Source organism: Protopterus annectens, chromosome 3.part0 (genome assembly GCF_019279795.1).
Source record: "Protopterus annectens isolate FY-2018-M chromosome 3.part0, PAN1.0, whole genome shotgun sequence".
NCBI lineage: Eukaryota > Metazoa > Chordata > Ceratodontiformes > Protopteridae > Protopterus > Protopterus annectens.
The window spans coordinates 214,422,583-214,446,620 of NC_056731.1; the positions used below are offsets into that span (position 1 = coordinate 214,422,583).

At 41.2% G+C, this 24,038-nt stretch overlaps 1 protein-coding gene across 1 annotated transcript in view; it reads right to left on the bottom strand.

Annotated features, from left to right (window-relative positions):
• DNAH11 (dynein axonemal heavy chain 11) overlaps positions 1-24,038 on the bottom strand; it is a 4,606,558-nt gene that overhangs the window by 2,423,793 nt on the left and 2,158,727 nt on the right. Inside the window, exon 50 of the mRNA XM_044065542.1 lies at positions 21,549-21,710. Coding sequence (XP_043921477.1) covers positions 21,549-21,710 — 162 coding nt within the window. The remainder of the gene's footprint in view (positions 1-21,548; positions 21,711-24,038) is intronic.

Below are 24,038 nucleotides of genomic sequence, written 5' to 3' on the forward strand. Positions count from 1 at the left end.
ACTGTGGTTTAACACCCACTATGCTAACTACAGCTTTCTCACTGCTGGAAAGGGTAAGGGTGATTAATTTTTCTACTAAAACTTAATTTTACTGATATGGCAGTACGCCAGTATCCATACACAGTAGAATGCTGGCACTGCAACTGATGTGTGTCTCTCTATTACTTTCTACAAGTTCATACCTATCAAAGTTAGCACCCAAGGACAATAAGAAACTTGGACACTAACTAATTATTTAAGTACTAAGGTACCAGACTATTTTTGCTACATAGGCACTGCAGGTTAGATACATTCATACAACTAAGAATCAGACAGGGTAGTGGTTCTAAAATGCTGAGCTTCAAACAGAAGGCCTAGTTCTCCTTCATTGGAAGCCCAAGTAGGTTTGAAAATAAAGTTTACTTAAACGCTAATTTTAATCATAATTTTATGTCATATCAGGCTACACACAGATGGATAAAAGTCAATTATGTGTGTGTGTCTGTATAAATATAGATATATATATATATATATATATACATACACACACACACACACACACACACACACACACACACACACACACACACACACACACACACACACACACACACACACACACACACACACACACACACACACACACACACACACACACACACACACACACATCTGCCAAGAAGTAATAAAAAAATAAAACACTAATCTAGACTATGATGGTGTGTGTGTGTGTGTGGGGGGGGGGGGGGTTGGTAAGTCTACATCTGTAAAGGACATTATAATTTTTGTATGGGGTAGCCCACAGTTATTTCCTCATTTCTACAGGAAGGTAAGATAGTTTTCTGTGGTTTGATGGAGGCTTGTTATGACAGTTAATGAAAACTGATGAGACTAAGAATTATTAGCTAAACTCTCATCTCAAATAACAAGAGTGATTTTAGTCAGTTTTCATTGCTTAAACCTTTCACCTCTATTCTTCTGCTGAACTACTGTAGTACTCCTTCCAGCTGGATAGTATGTGTTTAGTTCAATACATTTGTGCTGCATTCAATTATTGGTCTCAACAACAGACTTGTAATCTGTAGCTGTGATATATTTATAGCCATGCCTCTCAGTATTAGCTGCACAAACCCAGATGTCTTCCTTTCCATTATCGATAGACTGTGATTAAAACTGAACCTTTAACTATAAATGCTCCTAGGCTGCTAGCAATCTATAGTGTTTTATCAATTGTTTAATCACTGCGCATGAGCTGTTCCCAATTTTATTGTCAAATGGTGTGTAGGACAACACATTTGTTTTCCACTGAGATTCAGGTTGTTCCTTTTTCAAAATGTATTAATTTGTGTAAATCGGCAATGAAGTTTGAATGCATTACCAGCAATGTGAGAAAAGAACTTAGCAAATATTCTGAATGCATTTTTGTTAGGGATTCAGGAAATGACAACATAACAGACTCAGAATCTGTATGCAGAATGCACTACTAGACCTAAATTACCTATCTATGAAGAGACACATTGAATGGAAAAATATGGGCCACTTAACTGCCAACTCAAATATTAGTTTATATAATATAAAATATTATGAATGACTTCTTTGTTGATTTCTTATTGTTCTTTGCTGAGCTGTTGTTTTAAATGATTTGTTTTTTTTTTGATTGGCCAATGCAGCTTAGTATATAATATAAATTAACTGAAGCGGCTTAGTGTTTTGATTACACGGTCTGAAGAAGCTATTGTAAAAGTGCTTACTTCTTGTACATTTATTCATTTTCCATTAAAAGTATTAGTTTTATGACCCCCTGATCTCCACTTTATTCCGTTGTCAGCACATTTTCATTTGATTTTCTTTTTATCCAATGGAATATTTATCCTTGTTGGTGGTTTTTGTTTGATACTGATTTATTAATTACTGAATTCAAATATTACTGTCAGGCCAGAAAGAATTTGCCATTAAAGAGACATGTTTTTCTTTAAAAGAAAATGACATCCTACAGACACAACAGATGCATATTAAACTGAATTAAAAACACAGCCAAAGACTGCAAACTTGGGGAGCTGCATGATTCTCTAATAAGAGAAAGTACAATCTGTGGTATAAGAAATTATAACATATGCAAACATCTAAGATAACTACACACACTGATCAACAGTTTAGTTCCTGCTCTCCCAGTGTGATGAAAGAAATTGAGAAATAACAGCCATGGATACTGTCAGTTTGGGAAAATTCAATTACTGGCTAGTAGGTATACTGCCTGGATGCTAGCAAAGAAGTTGTTTAGAGACCACAAATAAAATCAGCTAGACGGCGGGAAGAATCCTGCAGTTGTTCAGCAAAAAAGAGTTCTAGCTTCAGCTTTGGCACATGAGATGGCTTTACAAAATTTAGAGGAAAAATTAAATCGAGTGGACTCAGAGGTGATTAAAATAAATGAAACACTGAAGGAGTACACCAACTCAAATAACAAAAGGCTGGAACAATAAAAGAAGCTTTAAACAGCTATTCAGATGAACGATAAAACTGCAAAACAGAGGTTGAAAGTAAGAAAATGCTGGCTGAGTATGTGGCATCTCAATAACAGCTATTTCAAAACATGGTAGAGTTAGAAGACAGGGAACACAGAGAAAACCTGAAAATTTCAGCTGTATCAGAGAAAATGGAAGGAACATACTGTATTCTTCTTCTTCTTCTTTCGGCTTCTCCCGGTTAGGGGTCGCCATGAAAGCACAATCAACTGGACTGGTATTCCACTGCAGGATTTGCTAACTGAAACTGTATAGTGAGAGTATGCTCTAACCTGGCCATGAGAAAACAGCCAAGACCTACATTTACAAAGATGCAATCATACCAGCAGAAAGAATTGATCCTGACAAAACTACTGCAGAAGGAAAAAGTATTAAAAACTGGAAACATCACAAAGTTTGTGGAAAATGATTATTCACTGTACACCAGGCAGAAGAGAAGCAAATGAATCCTAGCAATCAGGGAATGTCAAAAAGCAGGTGTGAGATTCAAACTGCTGCATCCAGCTTTGTTCACAGAGTATTTTTTCCTGGTGAATGAAAGACATTTTTGGATGCAGAACAGGCTAAGGAGGTAATAAAAATGTTTATTCAACAAAAAAGTGAGCCAACAAAAAGAAGGAGACGTTGCTTCTCATTTGTCTGACAATAAAGCTCGTATAGATAGTTTACAGATTAAACCCTTTCCAAAGTTCCAAAGGAAATGCTTGAGGGACAGAAAAATGCACAGGAGCTGAGTGGTACCTTGGCTTGAACCAGAGACTGGTGATGAGAGATGGAGATGAACATGAAGAAGGCCAACAACACCAAAACTAGTGAATAAATGGAAAACTATAAAGCATCAATCAAATTTGGGAAATATGGATTTCTATGAAAAAGTAGCTGAGAAAGACTGGACTTTTGATGACTATGTTAAACTTGTGGGTGGACTGTAAAGCTACATGTTCTTACCAGCAGAAAGAGTGAGGCTGACCACTGAGAGGGCTATTCTAGGAACAACAAAACATAAATGTTCACACCCTGGCTAAAAATCATACCAAAAACAAGGGGGATGAAGTGAGGGAGCAGCTATTGCAGCAGTGATAATTCAAACATCTACTGTTATGGTAAGTTCAACTTGGACAACTGTACAATGTTCAGTGCATTGATTATGGTTGCAGTAGCCTTAGTTATATGGGAAGATTACAACAGCTAACTACATTTTGGAGGTGGAAGGAGAAGAGTCCAGGAACCCCTGCAGAATGGTCTTACCAAAGCTTGCTCTGGACCTAGATAATGAATCAAGCTTATGTTGCTTTGTAAACGTATGTGCAGAAGACCAAGTAGCAGCTTCTAGGAGATTTCTAAAATCCAACCCTTTCCAAAAAGCCATAGATGAAGCCAAGGCCCTGGTAAAGAGGTCCTTGACCCTGCCTGGAATAAATCTGTCATGGTGAGTACAACTAACGGTAATAGTCTTAGACCATCAGTTAAAAACAGTGTGTTTTAACACAGGTTGTCCTTTCTTCTTACCTTCACAAGAAATAAACAACTGATCCGGAGATCTTAGAGAGATAGTTCTGTCAAGATAGTACTGGTATCCTCTGTGGACATCCAGGGTATGGAGTATCCTGTATCCAAAATTTTTAAATTCAGTAAAGAAAATGGGGAGATAAACAGCTTTGGCTTAAAGTAAACTTGGATACCACTTTAGGCATAAAGAAAATGAGGTATGGTTGGCTCACCATAATAGTTTGCAACTCAAATACCCTTCTTGCAGAGGTCAGAGCAATCAGTAAAATTGTTTTCATTGTTAAGAACCTCAAGTCAGACAGATTAGCTGGTTCAAATGGAGCAAGTGTTAGCTTCCCTAACACAAAAATCAAGATCCCAAGGACAGGCCACCAGTTCACTCGGCTGCCTGCTATATAAAAGCTCCTTTCAAGAACATTCTGACATGAGACTGCCTTGAAACATGTCACACTGAAACAGCCAATGCATGAACTTTGATAGAGGAATAAGAAAAGCCAAAGGACAGTAACTCACACAGATAATGTAAAACAAGAGAACAATTAGCTCTGAATAGGTATTGGCTATGTTGTTGGAACAAACTAGGAGAACGTTTTCTACTTGCTAATATATGATTTTCTCGTACCATGCTTTTTTGCTTCCATTACTTCCTGTTGCACATCATCAGTAAGCAGGTCCCTAAAAGGAATTAAGACCTTATCACCAAGGAAGTAAATTGAAAATGATTGATGTCAGAGTGCATCAAACACCCCTTTTCTTGAGTGAGTAGATCTAGTCTGTGAGGAAGATTGTGGTAAATGTCCCTGGCTATTTCCAAAAGAAGGGAAAACCACAGTTGGCTAGGCTAGAAGGGAGTCACCACAATGATCTTGGGGGTTCCTTCTGAATCTTCAGGAATACATGGAAAATTTGTGGAAAGGGTGACAGGCATACAAGAACATTTCTGTCAAAAGAAAAGAAAAGGCATCCGTCTTCTAGGCCTTTTTGCATAGAGTCCTGGAACAAAATCTTTCTCAGTCAATTGATCAAAGAAGAGGCAAAACCATCTACTTAAGGAACTCCCTGCAGATGGATCATCAGTTTGAAGACCTCCCCTGGTCTAGTTTCTATTCCCAAGTGTCTCTCCTGGTCCAACTCAGGTTGTCTGCCACAGACTTTTGCTATGACAGAATGTTGGATGCTTGCAGAGTAACATTGGGCTGTGAAGCTATTGTCCAAGCTAACAAAACTATTCTTCAAATGGGGTATGACCTGGTTTCCTTCTTGTTTGTTGACGTTCCCATGACTGTGGTATTGTCTGAAACCACTCCCAAATACGGTTCAGAGATTTGAGCGACTTGATAAGGGCAAGCATCTCCTAGATATTTATGTGCTTGCACCTATTCTTAGTGTATCACATCCCTGCACTTTTATCACTCCTGAAACTGCTCCGCAAGGGAAATCCGAACAGTCTGTGGTAAATGACACTTTGTGAACACTCTTGGTACAGTGGACACAGTCCAAAGATTAAGATAAGGAACTGATAATTTGACACAGACATATAAAATGTTAAAAAAGTCTGCAGTCTGGTTGAATATGGATGTGATGATAAGCATTTTATAAATCTAGTGCTACCAGGAAACTTCAGAGAGAAAAAAAGAGGTAACAGGTTGTGAAGTGACATCATTTTGAATTAGGGCACTATGAAAACAGATTTAGGAAAGAAAAAAACGCAGAACTGGCATTTTCTGTCTTTGGCACTAGGAACATCTGTGAATAAAAACCCTTCCCCACTTGCGAAGGAGGAACTGGCTCTGTAAGTCCTTGAGAGAGTGTGTAATGAAAAACAGGTGGAAACAAAAGAATTTGATCTGGAGGATGAGAAATGGCCTCCTGAAACAGAGGATTTTCCTCCCATTGCCACCTGTAACCTGAATGAATAAAATTCAAAACCCATTTGCCTGAGGCAATCTGTTGCCATAGTGAATAATGGAGATTAAGACTTTTTTTGGAAGAAAAAGGGAGCCAGAGTGGGAGTGGGTCACAAGGTCTCTTCAACAGTCATTCAGCCATACTGGTCAGTCCTTGTTTTTGGAGGCTACAGACTTCTTTTTGGAACTCCCTTGGCAATACTTTTTGAACATCTGTTTACCTGAATTCCATTGAGATTGTATTCTGTTTTCTGCCAAAAATGGAAGGGGAGAAAAAAAATCTCTTGGACAGATTGGAAAAGGAGAGCAAAAAAATCTCAGAGATTCCCCCGATCACTTTTCCCCTTTCATCACACTTTTTGATCATTTCTGCAGTAGAGGGCCCAAATACTAAATCTCTACCCAAGGGAGAATTTAAAATCTCATTTTTATCATCATCTGGAAGGTTCTGAAAATACAGCCATGCAAACCTCATTAAAAGAGTACCAGTGGCCATAGCCCTGAAAGAAGCATCAGCAAAGTCATACACACACTGCAAAGAATGAGCAATGACCTGTGGAAAGGAACAAAATAAATTATTTAAAGCAGGGTTTTCCTCACAAGAAGAAACTGCAGATACATTTATCATACTTTCAAAATTTGTCAAAATAAACAAACTTATGAACCTGACAATTCAAAATTCTGAAAATCAAAGTTGCAGAATTATACACTTTTTCCCATACCTATCAATACATTTCTCATTCTTATCAGAAAAAGTAGGTTTGGAATTAACTAAGTACTTAGTATCAGATTGCTCAAGTAAGGCTATACCTGCTAGGTCAGGTTTGGTAATAGCGTAAAAGACTGAGGAATTTTGCACCTCCAGTCTTGCCTTTTTAGGGGCAGATAGCTTACAGGGAAATTGCAGGCAGTAGAATACACATTTTATTTATTTAATAATAAAATAATTTAATTATAATAATTAAAATAATGAATATAATAATAACCCTTATAAATAGATCCATTCTCTAAAACAAGGTTCCTCAACTGTGGAAAATCTCCCATTTAATCCCACTTCATAAAAGGGCACCTTCCACAGAACTAATTATTAAATCAACAGATAAAGACAGAAAAATAGTTATGGATGTAGTGCACTATAATGAATGGATGAATTAATTTTTATCTGATACTGCAACTTTAGTGAAAGTTGATTGGAAGTTTATATCTGATGTTGTTATGAAGGCTAAAACTTTTTTATATGAAATATTGATGGATGGCTCAATTACACCAGAGACATATAATTATTTGTATATGGTTAACCTAGTTACACCTTTTATTTATGGACTACCCAAAATTAATAAGAATTTAGTCAGGCCACCAATGCGACCTATTGTGTCAAGAAAGAAATGGGCCACAGTAGCAATTTCTAAATATGTGGATAGACAACTAGCTCTTGTTTTGAAATACTGCCATAGTTATATTAAGGATACTCATGATTTTTTATGGATGTTAAATGAGTGGTCCCTAATAAATGTAAGTTTTGACATCCTTTTAGTAACTATGGACATTAGGTCACTTTTTACTGTTATTCCCAATGAGTACGGAATTGAATCAGTACGGGAATATTTAACAGCACATAAGGTATATGATACAGTGAAAGTAAACCTATTATGTTCTATGTTGGATTGTGTCTTGAATAATAACATATTTATGTTTAATGATGATTGCTACCATCAATGTCTGGGGGTGGCTATGGGTACGCCAACAGCTAATACTTATGCTAACATAGTTCTAGCTAGATGGGAAGAACAATACATATTCTCAGAAACGGAGATGTGTTATAAAAATGAACATCTAGTGTTCTAGATTTGTGGGTGATGTCTTAATGTTATGGAATGGTACTAAGGAAGAACTTATTGCATTTGTAGAATTCTTGCATACTACCACAAACTTTTTGAGATTTGAAGTGAACGCATCTTTTGATGAAATAAATTTTTTGAATATAGTTATTTCTAGAGATGATGTGTATTTGAATTCCAAAATCCATAGGAAAGATGTACAAGTTAGTAAGTATGTACACCCACAAAGTTTACACCCCAGGCATATTTTTAAAGGGGTAGTAAAAGGACAGCTTATGCGAGCTAGCAGACTTAGTACGAAAGATGTAATTTTTGAGCTGGAGATGAATGAGATGGCAGACTCTTTTATGGAAAGGGGCTATAATAAAGTTATAGTACAACAAATGAAGGGAATTGTTACTGGGTTCATAGGTAGGTACTAGGCTACCTAGGGCCCATACAAGCCTAACCAAAAAATGTACCATGGCTTTCGCCACCCAAGAAAATTATTTTCCTGTGCCCCTGTCGAGCAGAGCCACAGAAGTGATCCCCGGGGTGAATTTCCCATTTCCCATCCAATCATCAAGATTTTTCTAGAAGAGTGCTAATGAGGAGCTCTGTTTGACATAGATAGGTAGTCTGTTCCAGAGTATGGGAAGTCTCTGGGACAGGAATCTATCCCTCCAGCATGTTCTGTTTATTGTGGTGACAAGGTTAAGGTCCCCAGAGCGTGTAGCTCGGAGGGATTGGGATTTCTTTAAGTGGAGCATGTCCAACAGCTCTGGGTTTGGCATAGCTTTGTATTTGTATGTTAGGCAGAGATCGCCCCTGAGTAGGCGATATGCGATGGAGTAAAGCTGTAGCTTTTTGAGACGGTCTGCATAGGGCATCTGTTTGAGGCCAGTAATCGTCTTTGTGAGGTATTTCTGTGGTCTTTCCAGTTGTTGTAGATGTCTTGTGAGGTACATACCAAAAGGGGTGTTGTACTCTATAATGGGGTCTAATGAGTGATGAGTAGAGGGGAACAATGACCTCTTTTTTCCTGGATGAGAATCCTTTTGTGATGAGATGAGACACGTAGAAGGATTTCCTGACCACTGTGGCGATGTGATTATCAAAGGAGAGACTACTGTCCACCTGTGTCCCAATGTCTCTTATCACATTTTCAGCATTAAGTAGACTACCAGCTATGTGGTAGTTTATGGGTACAGAGTTTTTACCTAAGGGGATGACAATACACTTTTTGGCATTGAGCTTCAGGCCATGGCTTTGACACCAGGTATCGGTCTCAGTGAGGCCCTTTTGTAGTTTGTCCACATCGTTAGGAGTTTCGATTATGGCTCCTAGTTTGCAGTCATCTGCAAACTTTGTTAGCCAAAGACCTTCTGTGTTGGCCTGCACTTCAGAGAAGTAGATACCAAACAGGAGAGGACCCAGGACTGAACCCTGTGGTACTCCACTTGTCACTGGTCTGATGTCGAATTTGGAATCCGCTACTTTCAGAGTGTGGGTTCTGTCCGTGAGCCAGTTGGCAACCCATCTTGTGACATAGGAATTTATACCTAGTTTAGTGAGCTTATCTATAATTCTAGAGTGGGGGATGGTGTCGAAAGCCTTGGTGAGCTCTAGATAAGCTGTGTGAACCATTTTACCCTCATCTATGGCTTTGGTGACTGCTTCAAAAAAGTCAATCAGGTTTAGGAGACATGATCTGCCTTTTACAAATCCAAACTGAGTAGGGTCCAGAGTTTGGAGATTACCAATGTCTTTGTTTATGAGTTCCATGATGATACATTCCATGGCCTTGCAGACCAGGCTCGTCAGGCTAATGGGGTGGTAGTTCCTGGGGTCCGTCATGGCTCCCCCTTTGTGGAGTGGGATAACTGTCGGGGTGCACCATTCAGTGGGTACAAAGCCTGAGGTGAGGCTATGATTGAACATGGTGCTTAGGTAGGGTGCCAGTTCATTCTGTAGTTCATGTAGAATGCAGCCTGGGATATTGTCAGGTCCCATGGATGCTGTGTTCTTGGCTTTGGAGAGTGTGTTTTTACCTGTGCAGCCGTGATTATAGGTACTTTGCATTCTTCCGGTATAGAGATGGGCCCTCTAGGGGGTGAGAGGGGGGTAAAGTTAGCACTGAACCTATTTGCTAGGATGTTGGCAATATCAGTTGGTTCTGTATATTTAGTGCCATTATGCTGTAACTCAGAGCAGATCTGAGTGTTCCCATTTAGATTCTTGACATAGCTATAGAATGCTTTGTGGTTGTCTTTAGAGTCAGTGGCAATTTTGTTTTCGTAACTAGCTTTGGAGGATTTTATGTGGGATCTCAGCTTCTTACTAAGGTTGACCAGGGAGTTCCTCCAGTCATGGGATTTTACTCTTTTTTGCAACAGTTTCTTTCTTCTGTTGTAGAGTTTGTTTATGGCAGAGGACCACAAGATTGGCTTCCTTTTTTTGGAGGATAACATCTTGGTTCTATTAGGGATAGCATGATCTATGCACTCATGTAAGTGCTTATAAAGTGCATTTGTGTAGGATTCAGCAGTCATACCTCTATTGTCCATCTGCATGGGTGTCATGAAGTTTGCCACTTCTGTCTTAAGAAGTGTGAAGTTGGCTTTTGAGAAGTTTTTTACGATGGTTTCCCTAATTGGGGCTGGGGGTGGGATGTGGATGTTTAGGCTGATAAGCTCGTGGTTGGATCTGACCAATGAGGAATTGACCTCTGGTGTGGAACGCCGGTTTCCCATGTTGGTAATGACCAGGTCTAGGATATTGCTGCCCCTGGTGGGGGTGTGAATAAGTTGATCCAAGGCACTGGAATTTATGAATTCTAGAAAACGTTGAGCAAAAGAGTTGGTACACGAGTAGTTTTCCCAGTTAATGGTGGGGTAGTTGAAATCGCCCATTATTAGGGTGTTGGGTTGTACCCTAATACTTTCCAGTGTATCAAGAAATGAGGAGTGTGAATCCTGGGGCATGGTGGGGGGTCTGTAGCAAGCTACAATTTGGATTGCGGTCTTGCCCAGAGTTAGTTGCACTTGGATAATCTCGGATGCATTATGCTGTGCAACTAGCCTGGAGGTGTGGATATCCTTAATGAATATGGACATGCCTCCGCCTTTAGTGCTTCTTTCTGGGTTAGGTGACCAAAAGGTGTGGTATGAATTGAAGCTTGGTAATGCAGGGGTGCTCTCTGGAGCTTTGAACCAGGTCTCTGTCACTGCACAGATGTCAATGTTCTCCATTTTAAGGAGTGCCTCGAGTGAGTGCATTTTGAGGTTTAGACTTCTAGCATTGAGTAGCATTACCCTCAGATTTTGCTTGCTTGTACCTGTTACGGTGGTGAATTAGAAGTTATGTCCTTACCATAACGTTCCATGTGGAGTGTTCATCTCGCCTTTGTTCTTACCCCTGGGTTTGGAGCCGATCCTCGGCTCCGTGTCGGCCGCTTGGCAAAGCTCTGCATCGAGAAGAAGCTCGAGACCAACCTAACTCCCACAATCCCCCTCTGCCTTTACCTCAGATCTAGTTTGCAAGCAAACCAGAAGTCAACAGAGAGAACAACACATTCATGCCAAGAACAACATAGCTGGAAAACACACATATATATATATATATATATATATATATATATATATATATATACATATATACAACAACTGCTTAAGGCAGAAGCAGGAAAAACCAAACCAGACACCTAAACTGGACGTTCTTCCTGAGGGTGGGAGGGTGGGAATGTAAGAACAAAGGCGAGATGAACACTCCACATGGAACGTTATGGTAAGGACATAACTTCTAAATGTAAGAGTGTTCAATCTCGCCGTTTGTTCTTACACCTGGGTAGCGTCCCTAGCTCCATGTTCCTGAGGAACTCACGGGAGAACGTTCCTGAGCACAGTGGAACCAAAGGTTGCCCTGTCCCTAGAAACCCTGTCTACTTTGTAATGAGAAATGAATGTATGTGGTTTAGACCAAGTGGCAGCTGCACAAATAGTGTCTAATGGTAGGCGAGCTGCATGAGCCAGGGATGTAGATACTGATCTTGTAGAGTGCCCTTTGGGCTTGACAGGTAAAGTTTGTTCCGAAGCAGCATAAACAAAAATAATGCAATCAGATAGCCATTTGGAAAGGGTTCGTTTAGTAACTGCCATACCCTTCCTGCTGTCTGCAAAGGCTATAAAAAGCTGGTCTGTCTTTCTGTGATCCTTTGTTCTATCCAAGTAAAATCTGAGTTGTCTATGAACATCTAACTTGTGTAACATATATTCCAACTTATTGGAGTGGTTTTTGAAAAAGGTAGGGAGCTCAATGGACTGATTAATGTTATTAACTGAGCAAACTTTGGGAAGAAAGGATGGATTAGTGCGAAGAGATACTCTATCAGAGTGAAAGATCAAATAAGGGTGTTTAACGGAAAGAGCTTGAAGCTCCAATACCCGTCTGGCGATGTAATGGCCACCAAAAAGAGGGTCTTCCATGACAAATATTTCAAAGGACAGGAAGAGGCAGGTTCAAAAGGTGGTAGCATCAGCTGAGATAAGAGAAGGTTCAAGTTCCAAGGTGATGTAGGAGTTCTAACTTGTGGTCTAATATGGAAAGATCCTTTCAGAAAGGCCTTACAAAGTCTGTGAGCCATAATAGGAGCCCCACATTCTTCCACATGAAAGTTTGAAATGGCAGCCAATTGCACTCTCAAAGTGGCAGGAGAAGCTCCTTGGTGGAACAATTCAGTCAAAAAGTCCAAGATCCTATTCAAAGGAGCTATCACGGGGTCCAATTGTTGTGTATTTGCCCAGTGCACAAAACACTTCCATTTACTAGTGTAAGTCTTTGTAGTGGAAGCTTTATGAGAAGCTACTAGTATATTCTGAACTGCAGGGGAAAGAAGATCAGACCTGGCTAAGTAGGGAAGCGGAGCAGCCAAGCTGCTAGTCTGAGGGAGAGTAGCGACGGGTGGGGAGCCCCTGACGAGTGAGTCAGTAGATCCGGCTCCGGGTCCAGGATCCAGGGTTCCCGAATTCGGTGTGCCAGAAGAAAGGGAAACCAGATATGACGAGGCCAGAATGGGGCAATGAGGATAATCGTCCTTTGCAGGTTGTTGGCTTTCTGCAGAAACTTTGCAATCAGGGGAAAAGGAGGAAAGGCATAAAGGAGACCCGGGGGCCAATCATGAACCAGAGCGTCCCTGGGGACTTCCCCTGGAGGGGGTAATAGGGCAAAATAGCTTCTGCATTTGGCGTTCATTGGAGACGCAAAGAGATCGCAGGAAGGCTGGCCCCACTTGCGAAAAATTTCTTTCGCAACTGACTGTTTGAGGGACCACTCGTGAGGTAACAGGATAGCTCTGCTCAACCTGTTGGCTATGACGTTGGATATCCCCGGGATGTGCATTGCTATCAGAAAGCGACCCGTGGACTCCGCCCATTGCCAGATTCTCATGGCCTCTCTGCATAGCTGATAAGACTTGGTTCCCCCTTGCTTGTTTATGTACCAGACTACGGACATGTTGTCCGTCTGAACTGCAATTGTCCCTAGAGGAAGAAGGGGAGCAAAGTGTTGCAACACTAGAAACACTGCCCTCAACTCTAGAACATTGATGTGCAGATTGTACTCCAAATTGGTCCATTCGCCTTGGACTGTCTGTCCCTGAAAGAAGCCCCCCCACCCTATCAGGGAAGCGTCTGTGGTCACCGTAGCTGTCGGCGTGGGTAGCACAAATGGTCTTCCGCTGGAAAGATTGCAAGTCCGGAGCCACCAAGCCAGGTGTGATTTGCATATGTTTGTGATGTGAATTTCGTGCGTCAGGGGTAACTGTTGGAACGACCATTGTGCAAACAGTAGCCATTGAAGAACTCTCATGTGCAGTCTTCCCAAGGGTATCGCAATGAGAGAAGCTGCCATGAGACCCAAAACCTTCAGAACCAGTTTCGCTGGGGATTTTCTGGATGACAGAAGAAGAGATATATGGTTTTGTAGTGAGGCTATCCTTTCTGGAGGAAGCCTTAGAATTAAAGAACGCGTATCCAATTCTGCTCCTATGAATGAGATATGCTGTGATGGCTGTAGTAAAGATTTTTCGAAATTTATGGAAATTCCGAGATGAACACAAAGTTGTAGTGTGTAATCCCTGGCCTGAACCAGTCGACGCTCGGTGGTGGCAGAAAGGAGCCAGTCGTCCAGATATGGAAACACCTGGAATCCCAGGCGTCTCAAGTGAGATGCTACCACTGCCATACATTTGGTGAAAACCCTGGGGGCTAAGGTTAGACCAAAGGGCAGGGCTCGAAACTGAAAGTGACTGGCTCCCAGCCGGAAGTGCAAGTGATCCCTGGACGCCCTGGCCATTTTGATGTGGTAGTATGCGTCCTTTAGATCTATTGAGCACATCCAGTCGTCCTTCTGTAAGAATGGAAGGATCGATTGAAGCGTGACCATCCGGAACTTTTCTTTCTTGATGAAGGTATTGAGTTTGCTTAGGTCCAGAATTGGCCTCCAGTCCCCTGTCTTTTTTGGAACTAAAAAGAACCTTGAGTAAGTTCCGGATCCTCTTTGGTCCGCTGGGACTGGTTGGATGACTCTTTTTTCTAGCAGCTTTGAAATTTCTATAGCTGCAGGGCCTCGCAGATGGGGGCACATCTGGGAGTCTTTTCTGCGGAATTGAGGGCAATAGGAAGGGAATTCTGTAACCTCTGGTAACAATGCTTTTTACCCAATTGTCTGATGTAAGACTTTGCCAGGCCTGAGGGTATAAAGCTAAGCGACCCCCGACTGCCTCCAGAGAAGGACAGTCGGGCCTCCTTTCAGGAGTGCTGGAAAGGTTTCCCAGGGGGTGTATCCCTGTCACCTTGGTTTTGCGGACCCCCTCTGCCGCCAGGGCGACGTCTTCCACCAATGCCCCCTCCTCTGCCTCTAGAGGGGGTATCACCCTGTGTGCCTGGGAAAGAGCCTTGGGGTTGTCGAAACCACATTTTTCCACCACGTTGCCCTTTGGGGTACGGTCTGGATGGGGTGGAAAAACGGACTCCGACAGCAGACAGAGTCTTTCCCTCTTGCTCACAAGGGTAAGGGTCTTCTTTACTTTGGGGCCAAAGAGAGTGGCACCATCAAATGGGGCGTTAGTAAGGAAGACTTGAAGGCTTCCGCAAAGGAACATAAGTGCATCCAGGATTGTCTACAAAGAGCAATCGCTGAAGCCGCTGCCCTACCCGATCCTTCGGCTGCGTATGAGATCAGCCTCATGGACGAGTTCACAATAGATGTAAGGGTATTGAGATGTGCTGTAACTTTCTCCGATACAGCAGCATCTGTAGTACCCTGGAGGGTATCTCCCAACTCTTTGATTAGATCCCTCTGTAACCATCTGAAATGGGTCAAATAGTTCAGGGATCGCATAGAAAAAGCCGCTGAACTAAAAATGCACTTCCCATACCTGTCCATAGTCCTAGAATCTCTGTTAGGCGGATGGACAGATGAGGAAGATTCAGACATCTCCTTTTTCGTGGCCGCTGCCACCACCATAGCGTCCACTGGCACTCCCTTTGTCAGATAAGCCTTATCTTGGGGGGGCAGTAATATATTTATTAGGCTTTCTAGGGACTGGCTCCACTGTGTCAGGTGCTTCCCACGCCCTTCGAGCAATCAATTCCATCAACTCATCGAAGGGCGGAGTAACCCAGGAGGAAGAAGGGCGAGCACCGAATGCCTTCAGCAAAACTGACTCATCCTCAGAAGGGGGAAGGGATTGCCAATCACCTCTCTTCTTTAGGATCTCCAGGATGTCAGAAAAGGAGACATCCTCTGAGGGTGACTTTGGGGACCCTTCTGACTCATCCAAGTCAGTGTCCGATGTCAAGGATTCTTGTGGAGAATCCAAGTGTCTCCTCTTACACAATCTTTTCCTCGGAACTTCCTCGGGGGGGGTATCCGATGAAGCCTCCGAGGAAGAGGGGGCACCCTCTAGGGGTGGCTGAGACACTGGTGCTCGACGCTTAGATGTAGCCGTGGGTGCAGAGGAGAATAACGGTCCTTTATGGGAAGGAGAAGCTGTTTCTGCTGAAGTGGTTGTCTGAGTAGACAACACCTTCCTCATGAGTTCGAAGGCCCCCGGGTCCCGAGTCGAGGTATCCCCCGGTTCCGAAGAAATCGGAGGAATTCCCGAGACAGGCACCGAAGGTATCGACCCCAAGGACGGAGCTGAGTCAATCCGAGCCGAGGCCCTGAGAGGGAGTGTCGGAACTGAAACATCGGTCCGACTCTCAGTCCTGGATCCAAGGATGGATCTTCGGCTCCGAGACTCCGGTACTGGGTCCGACGGAGTCGAGGTGAACGGTGCTGACCGAGAAAAAGACGGTTCCGGCACCGAGGGCTCCACAATCACCAGATCAGCCTCTCCCGGCTCCGAAGACTGGATAGGCCTCGGAGGAGGAACAGGTGGAGATAAGGGAAGGCCTTCGAGTCTCGACACCAACTGGGAGGAGACAGAGATGAGTTTGGACAAGGCCGTATTCTCCATCAATTTCTGAACCATGCGGTCTACATCAGTGTTGGAGAGGGGCCTGGAAGAACGCGTCGAAGGAATCGAAGACGGAGCCGACCTCAAAAGTGCCGGAGGAGGGAGCTCAGTCACCGGTTCCAAGACTCGAGGCTCGGTAACTGACAACAGTTCAACACTCGGCCCCGAAGTCTGTGGAACCGGTGATCGAACTTTGAATGAAGAGCTCGGAGCCGATGACCTGGGCTCTGATGTCTTCGATTCCTTTGAGGATTTGGATGTCTGGTCTGATGCATCCAGAGCCTCTTGGAATGCAGGCTTCAAAAGGCCCCTATCCATAAGTTTCCTGCGCCAATCTGTCATGACCCTTCCACTGAAAGAATGACAGATGGAGCAGTCTTCTTGCAGATGGAGAGGGCCAAGACAGTAGACGCAGGAACTATGATTGTCTGTGACAGACATCTTCTGTCCACATTGGCACCGTTTGAAGCCTGATTTAGCTTTTTCAGACATGTTACAAAGTCAAATCCAGTAAACAGTGAAATAGCCAATACAATTGCCCAATCCAGTAAATTTGTCCAATCCAGCAAAAATTTGTCAAATCCTGTTATAATAGTCAATCCAATAGTCAAATCCAGCAAAGTTAAAGGGTGGGGTAGGCCCCGAGGGGAAAACTCTAATAAAGTATATAAAAAAACTATATACGGAACTGAGAAACCCTCGATACACTACTCACACATACACACAGTCAACTTTAAGAAAAAGTTTTAAGAGAAAAATATAAGAAATATAAGAAATAATTAATCTTAGCTTTGAGGTGGTCCGAGCTCATCAAAAATGATGCGAACGTTGCAGCGGCAAACTAGATCTGAGGTAAAGGCAGAGGGGGATTGTGGGAGTTAGGTTGGTCTCGAGCTTCTTCTCGATACAGAGCTTTGCCAAGCGGCCGACACGGAGCCGAGGATCGGCTCCGAACCCAGGTGTAAGAACAAACGGCGAGATTGAACACTCTCACATTTTGTCATTTGAACCTTGCCTAAAAAAGGCACTATAGGGGTGGCAAGAGTCTTAGCCAGTATCCGGAATCCTAAGGGCGACATGTGCAGGCCATCTCTGGCAAAGCATCGTGGACTGTCGATCATGTCGTCCCAGGCAGACAAATACTGGATCCCCTTAGAATGACACCAGAAGCTTAGCCAATTGTTGAAGTCAATCATTTTGTCCTTGTACTGTGGTATCATTCTGGGTGATGGCAGGATGCTACTCAGGGTTAGGGTCATACCTGCCTGGGATACAAGATCGGGGTTAAGGAATGATACAGCCAGACCGTATTTGAGTGGCAAGGCTGACAATGCTGTGGTGGAGATAGCCAAACCAAACAGAACTGTAAATAAATTGAACTATATAATGAAATATAATAGACACACAGGTCTTGTTAAGCAAATAATTAAAAAGAACTGGACTATACTTGGTTGATCTAGTAGATGGGTAGGTGGGACACCACATTTTGTTTTTAAAAGAGAAAAGAATTTAAAGCAACACTTGTGCTATAAGGATATAAGGAGAGATAATGTGTTTCAAAAATCCATTAATAAATGTGGCACTAAACCATATTATAACTGCACACATTGTGCAGATATTAATATGGATTTATGTTTTATACACCCAATTAGTCAACAGCTGTTTGAATTTGGAGCTGCTAGAACATGTAACACAGAAAATGTGATTTATTTTGCTAATTGTGTTTGCTGCCAATGTTTTTATATTGGTAAAACAAATAAAAAAATAAAAGAGAGAATAAGTGCACATTGTTCTGACATTCGTAAAAATGTCCTTTCAAATGCTTTGGCTAAGCATGTAGCAGCAGTAGGTGTTGAGCATAAATTCCAGTTTAGAATTTTGCAAGTAGTGTTTAAAAGTAAAAATGGGAGTGATTTAATAAATAAATCTTAGTTGGCAGAATATAAATGGATTAATTTATTTAGAGCTATCACATGCCAGGTTTGAATGTGAATAATAGTATGAAACCTTTTTTAAAAGATAGACATGATAAAATATAACCTTCAATGAGGCTCAGTTTTAAAAAAAACTTTTATAAGATGTGGGGCACTTTAAGGATGTAATTGCTGCTATTATTAAGTTTGTACTTTGATTGGTTGTGCTATTGTATATACGCTTGTGCTATGGTAGGACAAGTTTATCAAACACTGAAGAAGAGTTTTTTACTCAAAACTTTGTTCTGCTATTTGTGCTGTTTAGGTCCTGAGCCAATTAAATTATTTATCGAATGGTGAATTTGGACTGTTTTTTCTTGGAATTCTGACTGCTTTTCATCCAAGCTCTTTGATTTGCTGAAGACCTGTTACTTTGTATCCTTACAGTTCCAGCATACCACTTCGCTCTAACAATAAGAACATACTCACCGTCTCCAAGGCCAACAACAATGCAGGAGAATCTTTATTTTCTAGCTATATATCTCATGTATGGAACTCCCTTCTTACTCTATTTTCTCAATCTCATCCACTAACCACTTTAAGCCATCATTTAAAATGTATCTAAAAAAATGGGTCTGTATTAGATAAACTAATGTTTATCTAATCGAACGCTCACATGAGCAAAACTTGCGGAACTCGAAACCGCAATTGTGGGTGGATGTGCCCCCCCACACCCCCCGCTAAATATATATTCCAAGTCCGAGATCACACTACAGTGAGGAAAGGGCAAATATTCCCATCTTCACTGTACCGCGCTCTCACAATTGCGGTTTCGAGTTCTGCAATTTTCGCTCATGTGAGCGTTCGATTAGATAAACTTTCGTTTATCTAATATAGACCCTAAAAAATAAGTGGCTATGTTTCTGTACTCACCCCTCGTGAATGCTCTGATACATCACAGAAGACCACAACCATATCCAACTTCTTCCCCGGTGTTTAATCTATTATTCCTACCAGCCTGTCTTAACCTTATATCTTGACATAAGTCATGCTTTACAAATAGTACTAGCTATGTTCATAGCCTAGGTTTTGTTATCGTGATGTAACAAATTTGTACTTTCTTATCTATACTACATTTTGTTCACTTTATACTTTATCGATAATTGTAAATAGTGCATTTAAATTTACTTAAGTCATGGAGCTTTTCTCCCTGGGCCTCTGCTGAAAAAGCACCTGTCTCCAGTCGGACTTTCCCAGTAAACAAATATTAAATAAAGAAAAATAATCAATCAATCAATCAATCAATCAATTAATTAATTAATTAATTAATTAATTAATTAATTAAATACTTTAATTTAATTAAATTAATACTTGATTTAATAATATATGGCTGACTAACAGGGAAAGTGCAGGCAGTATAATACACATCTTATAAAGCTAAAAGAACAGGAGGAATGGTTGAAGGTTCTGGAAAATCCTTCTATAATAACTCATAATATTTTCTGAGGGAATGAGAATCCTCAGTGTTCTCCCACTAAAAACAAAGGCACATTGTAGTAAAAGTCTCCGAGAAAAAGAAATACCCTAAAGGGAGAATCAGAAACTGAGGTCTCCTCCGAGTCTGAATCAGAAATATGAGGAAAAAACCCTGAATCCATCCCTGTACAGATTCAGAATCTTGACTGTCTTCAGGAAGAGAAATCCCTCTTTCTTTTACTAGAAACTACTTTATAAGTCAAAAGCCTCAATTAAAGCCTGAGTTAGACCCAGTAAAGAACGCCTGTCTAAAGAAATTTGAGGAAGAGTAAATACATGCTTGGTTTTCTGTTTCTTTTTGACAGGAAAAAATGGAGCCAGCCATGTTACTAATGGCTGCAGATGCTTCCCCAGAGATGGGCACATCATTTTGGCACAACAGGGAAACCTTCCATGTTCCCTCTCCCAAGATCAGCAAGAGTGGCTCTCCCATGCCCAATCAGGGGACTCCAACAGCCAAAGAGGACACTGCTAACCCCTGGTCCATACTGGCTGTAGGTGCAAAACCAGAGAGATCCAAGGCAAAAGTTGAGTGGTCTGAGGTAAAACAAATGGTCACAGCAGAGTCACCAACCTACAGATGAGGTAAATTGCTAGCCTGGTGAGGTGGCAAAACCTGTATGCTTAACTTTGCTTACCTTTTTTTGTTTTGTGACTGAAAGAATGACTGACCATGGGAACAATGGTCTGCTTCATGGTCAAGCCGTAAATGGTGCCTATTTCCCAGGGAAGACAAGCAGCAAAGACCAGTGAAATTACCAGTTCCACAACAGTTTTTCTTTTCTTTTTTTGACAGAAAATACACATTAACAAGCAATTTCAAACAGCATACCAGCCCCAGACAAGGAAAAATAAACACAATTACTACAAAGTAAATATGTCCAGTTAGTCAGCACTACTTTTAAACTGACAGTCCATTAAAACACAACACTCCTAGCTTTAAAATAACTTTCCTAAGAGGAAAGTAATAATACGTCAATACATTTACGAACACTGATGTTTTTTTCTTCAAAGGGAACTTGTTTGCCCAGCAAAGGAAAGTAAAAGCCAACTGTCAATCCTCAAAAGCCTCAGGAGCATACTCGGCAGCGGCAGTAAAACCCTGAAGGGCTTTGAGTCCAAATTTGTCTTTTAGTCAACTCAGCTGGATCTAAAGATGGCCAGCTGTTATATCCTTGACAGCATATAGGCCATATAGCTATAGCTAGTGCAGCAGTGATCAATATGATGAACATTAATTAGAGAAAAGCACTTCAACTATGGCTCAAAAAAGTTCTGCAATGTAAAATCTGTTTAGTTGCAATATGTAGTAGTGCATCACCTCTGTGTTCTAGTGTTTCCAACCACTAGACCTACAAGGTATTTCTCCCTTTCTCGCCTTCTATAATGACATTAATTTGCCATTTAGACAGTACTTACACAAACCTTTTCTGCACAAGGCACTCGCTCAGTGTACCATTTTTTATTTTCTTGCAAAATTGACCTGGAAAAGATGTAGGCACACATGGGCCTGTGTCACCACAGTTTCTTGTGTATTAGCTAACTGCATTCTTATTATTACAAGAACATTTAATGAACTAGAGTGAAACAAATGTTATCATTTAATGCTGCAAAAGGTGCTCCCAACCAACTGCACATGAAGCATCAAGCAGGCTACAGTAAGAGAACATTTCTAAACTTAACTTATTTCATCTGAATATCTTTCCTAGTCCTATATTTCCATCACTATTACATTCACTAAAAACACTTCTGTCAATTTTAAACTGAACCCAAATAAAGTTAAAACAAAACTACTGTCTTTAGTCAGTAATACATGAAAAAAATGATTCTAATATCATCCTTACATCAAAAAACTTGTGAACAGTATCCACCAGCATTTTCTGAAACAACTCTGAGTCTCGACTTTCCACCAATTTGTCTCCATATACTCGCGATGATTCATGGAGCCAGAGTCGTATCAAATCATTGGGTTGCTTTAAGCACTCCGATGCAGCAAATAAAATGCCCTTTAAAAGACAGATATGACAGTAATTAACTCAGCATCAACTACAAATGATAAATGCACTGTTAAAAGAAGGGAATATATCACAGATACATAATGTACCAAGTATTCTCGTTATTATCTACTTCATGGTAAAGCTTACCGAGTAATAGCAATATCCAGTATTTATACTCTGGCTATGAGAATAACAGATTATATAACAGAGCAAAAAATGATTCCAATTCCAACTATATCATCTGTTTCATCCCCTGCAAATAAAATTATATACACATACGGATATATACATACATATATATATATATATATATATATATATATATATATATATATATACACACACACACACACACACACACACACACACGCACACACACACATAATTTTATTTTATTTAATTTTAATTGATTTATTTGCTAACTGGGAAAGTCCGTCTTGGAACAAGCAAATTTTCAGCGGAGGTCCGGGGAGAAATGCTCCAGACACATGCCTTTGTAATGTGGGAAGAAACCGGAGCACCCGGAGAAAACCCACACAAATACAGGGAAGACATGCAGACTCCACACAGAAGGCACCCTGCCGAGAATCGAACTGGAGAAACTCTTGCTGTGAGATGACAATGCTAACCGCTGCACCATTGCACCGTCCAGATACACAACACATACAAACACACATAAGTGTGTGTATTCTGTGTGTGATTGCCTCCCTACAAAAATGCCTGTTCTATTAGTGCTGTTTTGATGGACTGAGACTCGATGATTTAAGTCCAATGAAACAAATATATATATATATATATATAAAACACATATACACACATATCTATACATATATATATATATATATATATATATATATATATATATATATATATATATATATGGTTCTACCTGACATAATCGAAACCACACAACACCGACAACCACATCACCGACACCACATATTCGACAGTCCATAAACACGAAACCACACATAACCGACAACGAAATAACCACAAACACGAAACCCCATACAAAACAAAACACATCCCCATTCCACAAACCACACACACAACACAAGCACACCAAAACCCTTACAAGCCCACACTAAACCTTACCCTAACCCTAAGGTCCGTCGTCACAACTTACTCTACCCGCCTCCCTAACCCTAACTCACTTAACCCCTAACTCACTTAACCCCCCTAACCCTAACTCACTTAACCCACCCCTATCGCTCCCTAACCCTAACTCACTTAACCCACCTATCCCCACAGACCGTCAATCTCCACACTTACCTATACTCACACAGCCTTTCCCCATGTCGGCATCCTCGGTCTTCTGCATTGTCGATGTTCTGCAACCGGATCTTCATGTCGGTCTTCTCAGCTGTCGACGAAGTCAGGTAGAACCATATATATATATATAATATAGATATATGTGTATATGTGTGTGTGTTTCCTCAAATATCTCCAGCCTCAAACTCTCTATCTCTGCAATGAACATCCAAAGCCTAAACAACAAACATCCGTACTTCATGCATGGTTGGCCCAACACAAACCTCACATCCTAACCCTATCAGAAACTGGCTAAAACCTCATATCAATTCCTCTGAATTTCTCCCTCCTCAATACAGTATCTATAGGTCTGAAAGGACACCCAAAAAAGGCGGTGGGGTGGCTTTCTTGTAGTCTGTTTCACTGACACTAACACCTACAGACATTACCCTGCCTAGTTTCTCCCCTGCTGAACTACTGCTCCTAGACTGCCACATCAATAAGTATAGGAAGTTTGCTATTGCCTCTATCTATATCCCCCAGGTAAAAACATCCCTATCCTTGAACATATACTCTCCTGGATAAACACCTGAAACCATCATTCTTGGAGATCTTAATATAGACTGGAACTCCCTTATTGGCGACTCACCCCAACATTTCATAAACCTGTATGGATTCTCACAAATGATCACTACCCCTACCCACTACAGTAAAAACGCTATTGGTTCCAGAATTGACTGGTTCTTAACCAACTCTCCTAACAACTACTGTAACCCTTCTACCTTCCCTGACTCTGTTAGTGACCATTCTCCCATCTCTGTCTTAAGGCACTCTCCTCATCTCTCTAAGCCCCATCTCTGCAGAGACTGTAGAAAACTGACTAACATTTCCCCCTGAAACCTTTAACTATAGACTCTCTGCCATCAACTGGTCTTTCCTAAAAACTCTCCCGCTCAATAATGCTGTTACTAAATTCAACCACATTTTCTTTGATGTTCTAAACTCTCTTGCCCCAACTCACAATAGCAGAATCAAATCTAATTTCACACCCTGGCTCTCCAAAGCTACTCATGCTGTGATGCATCA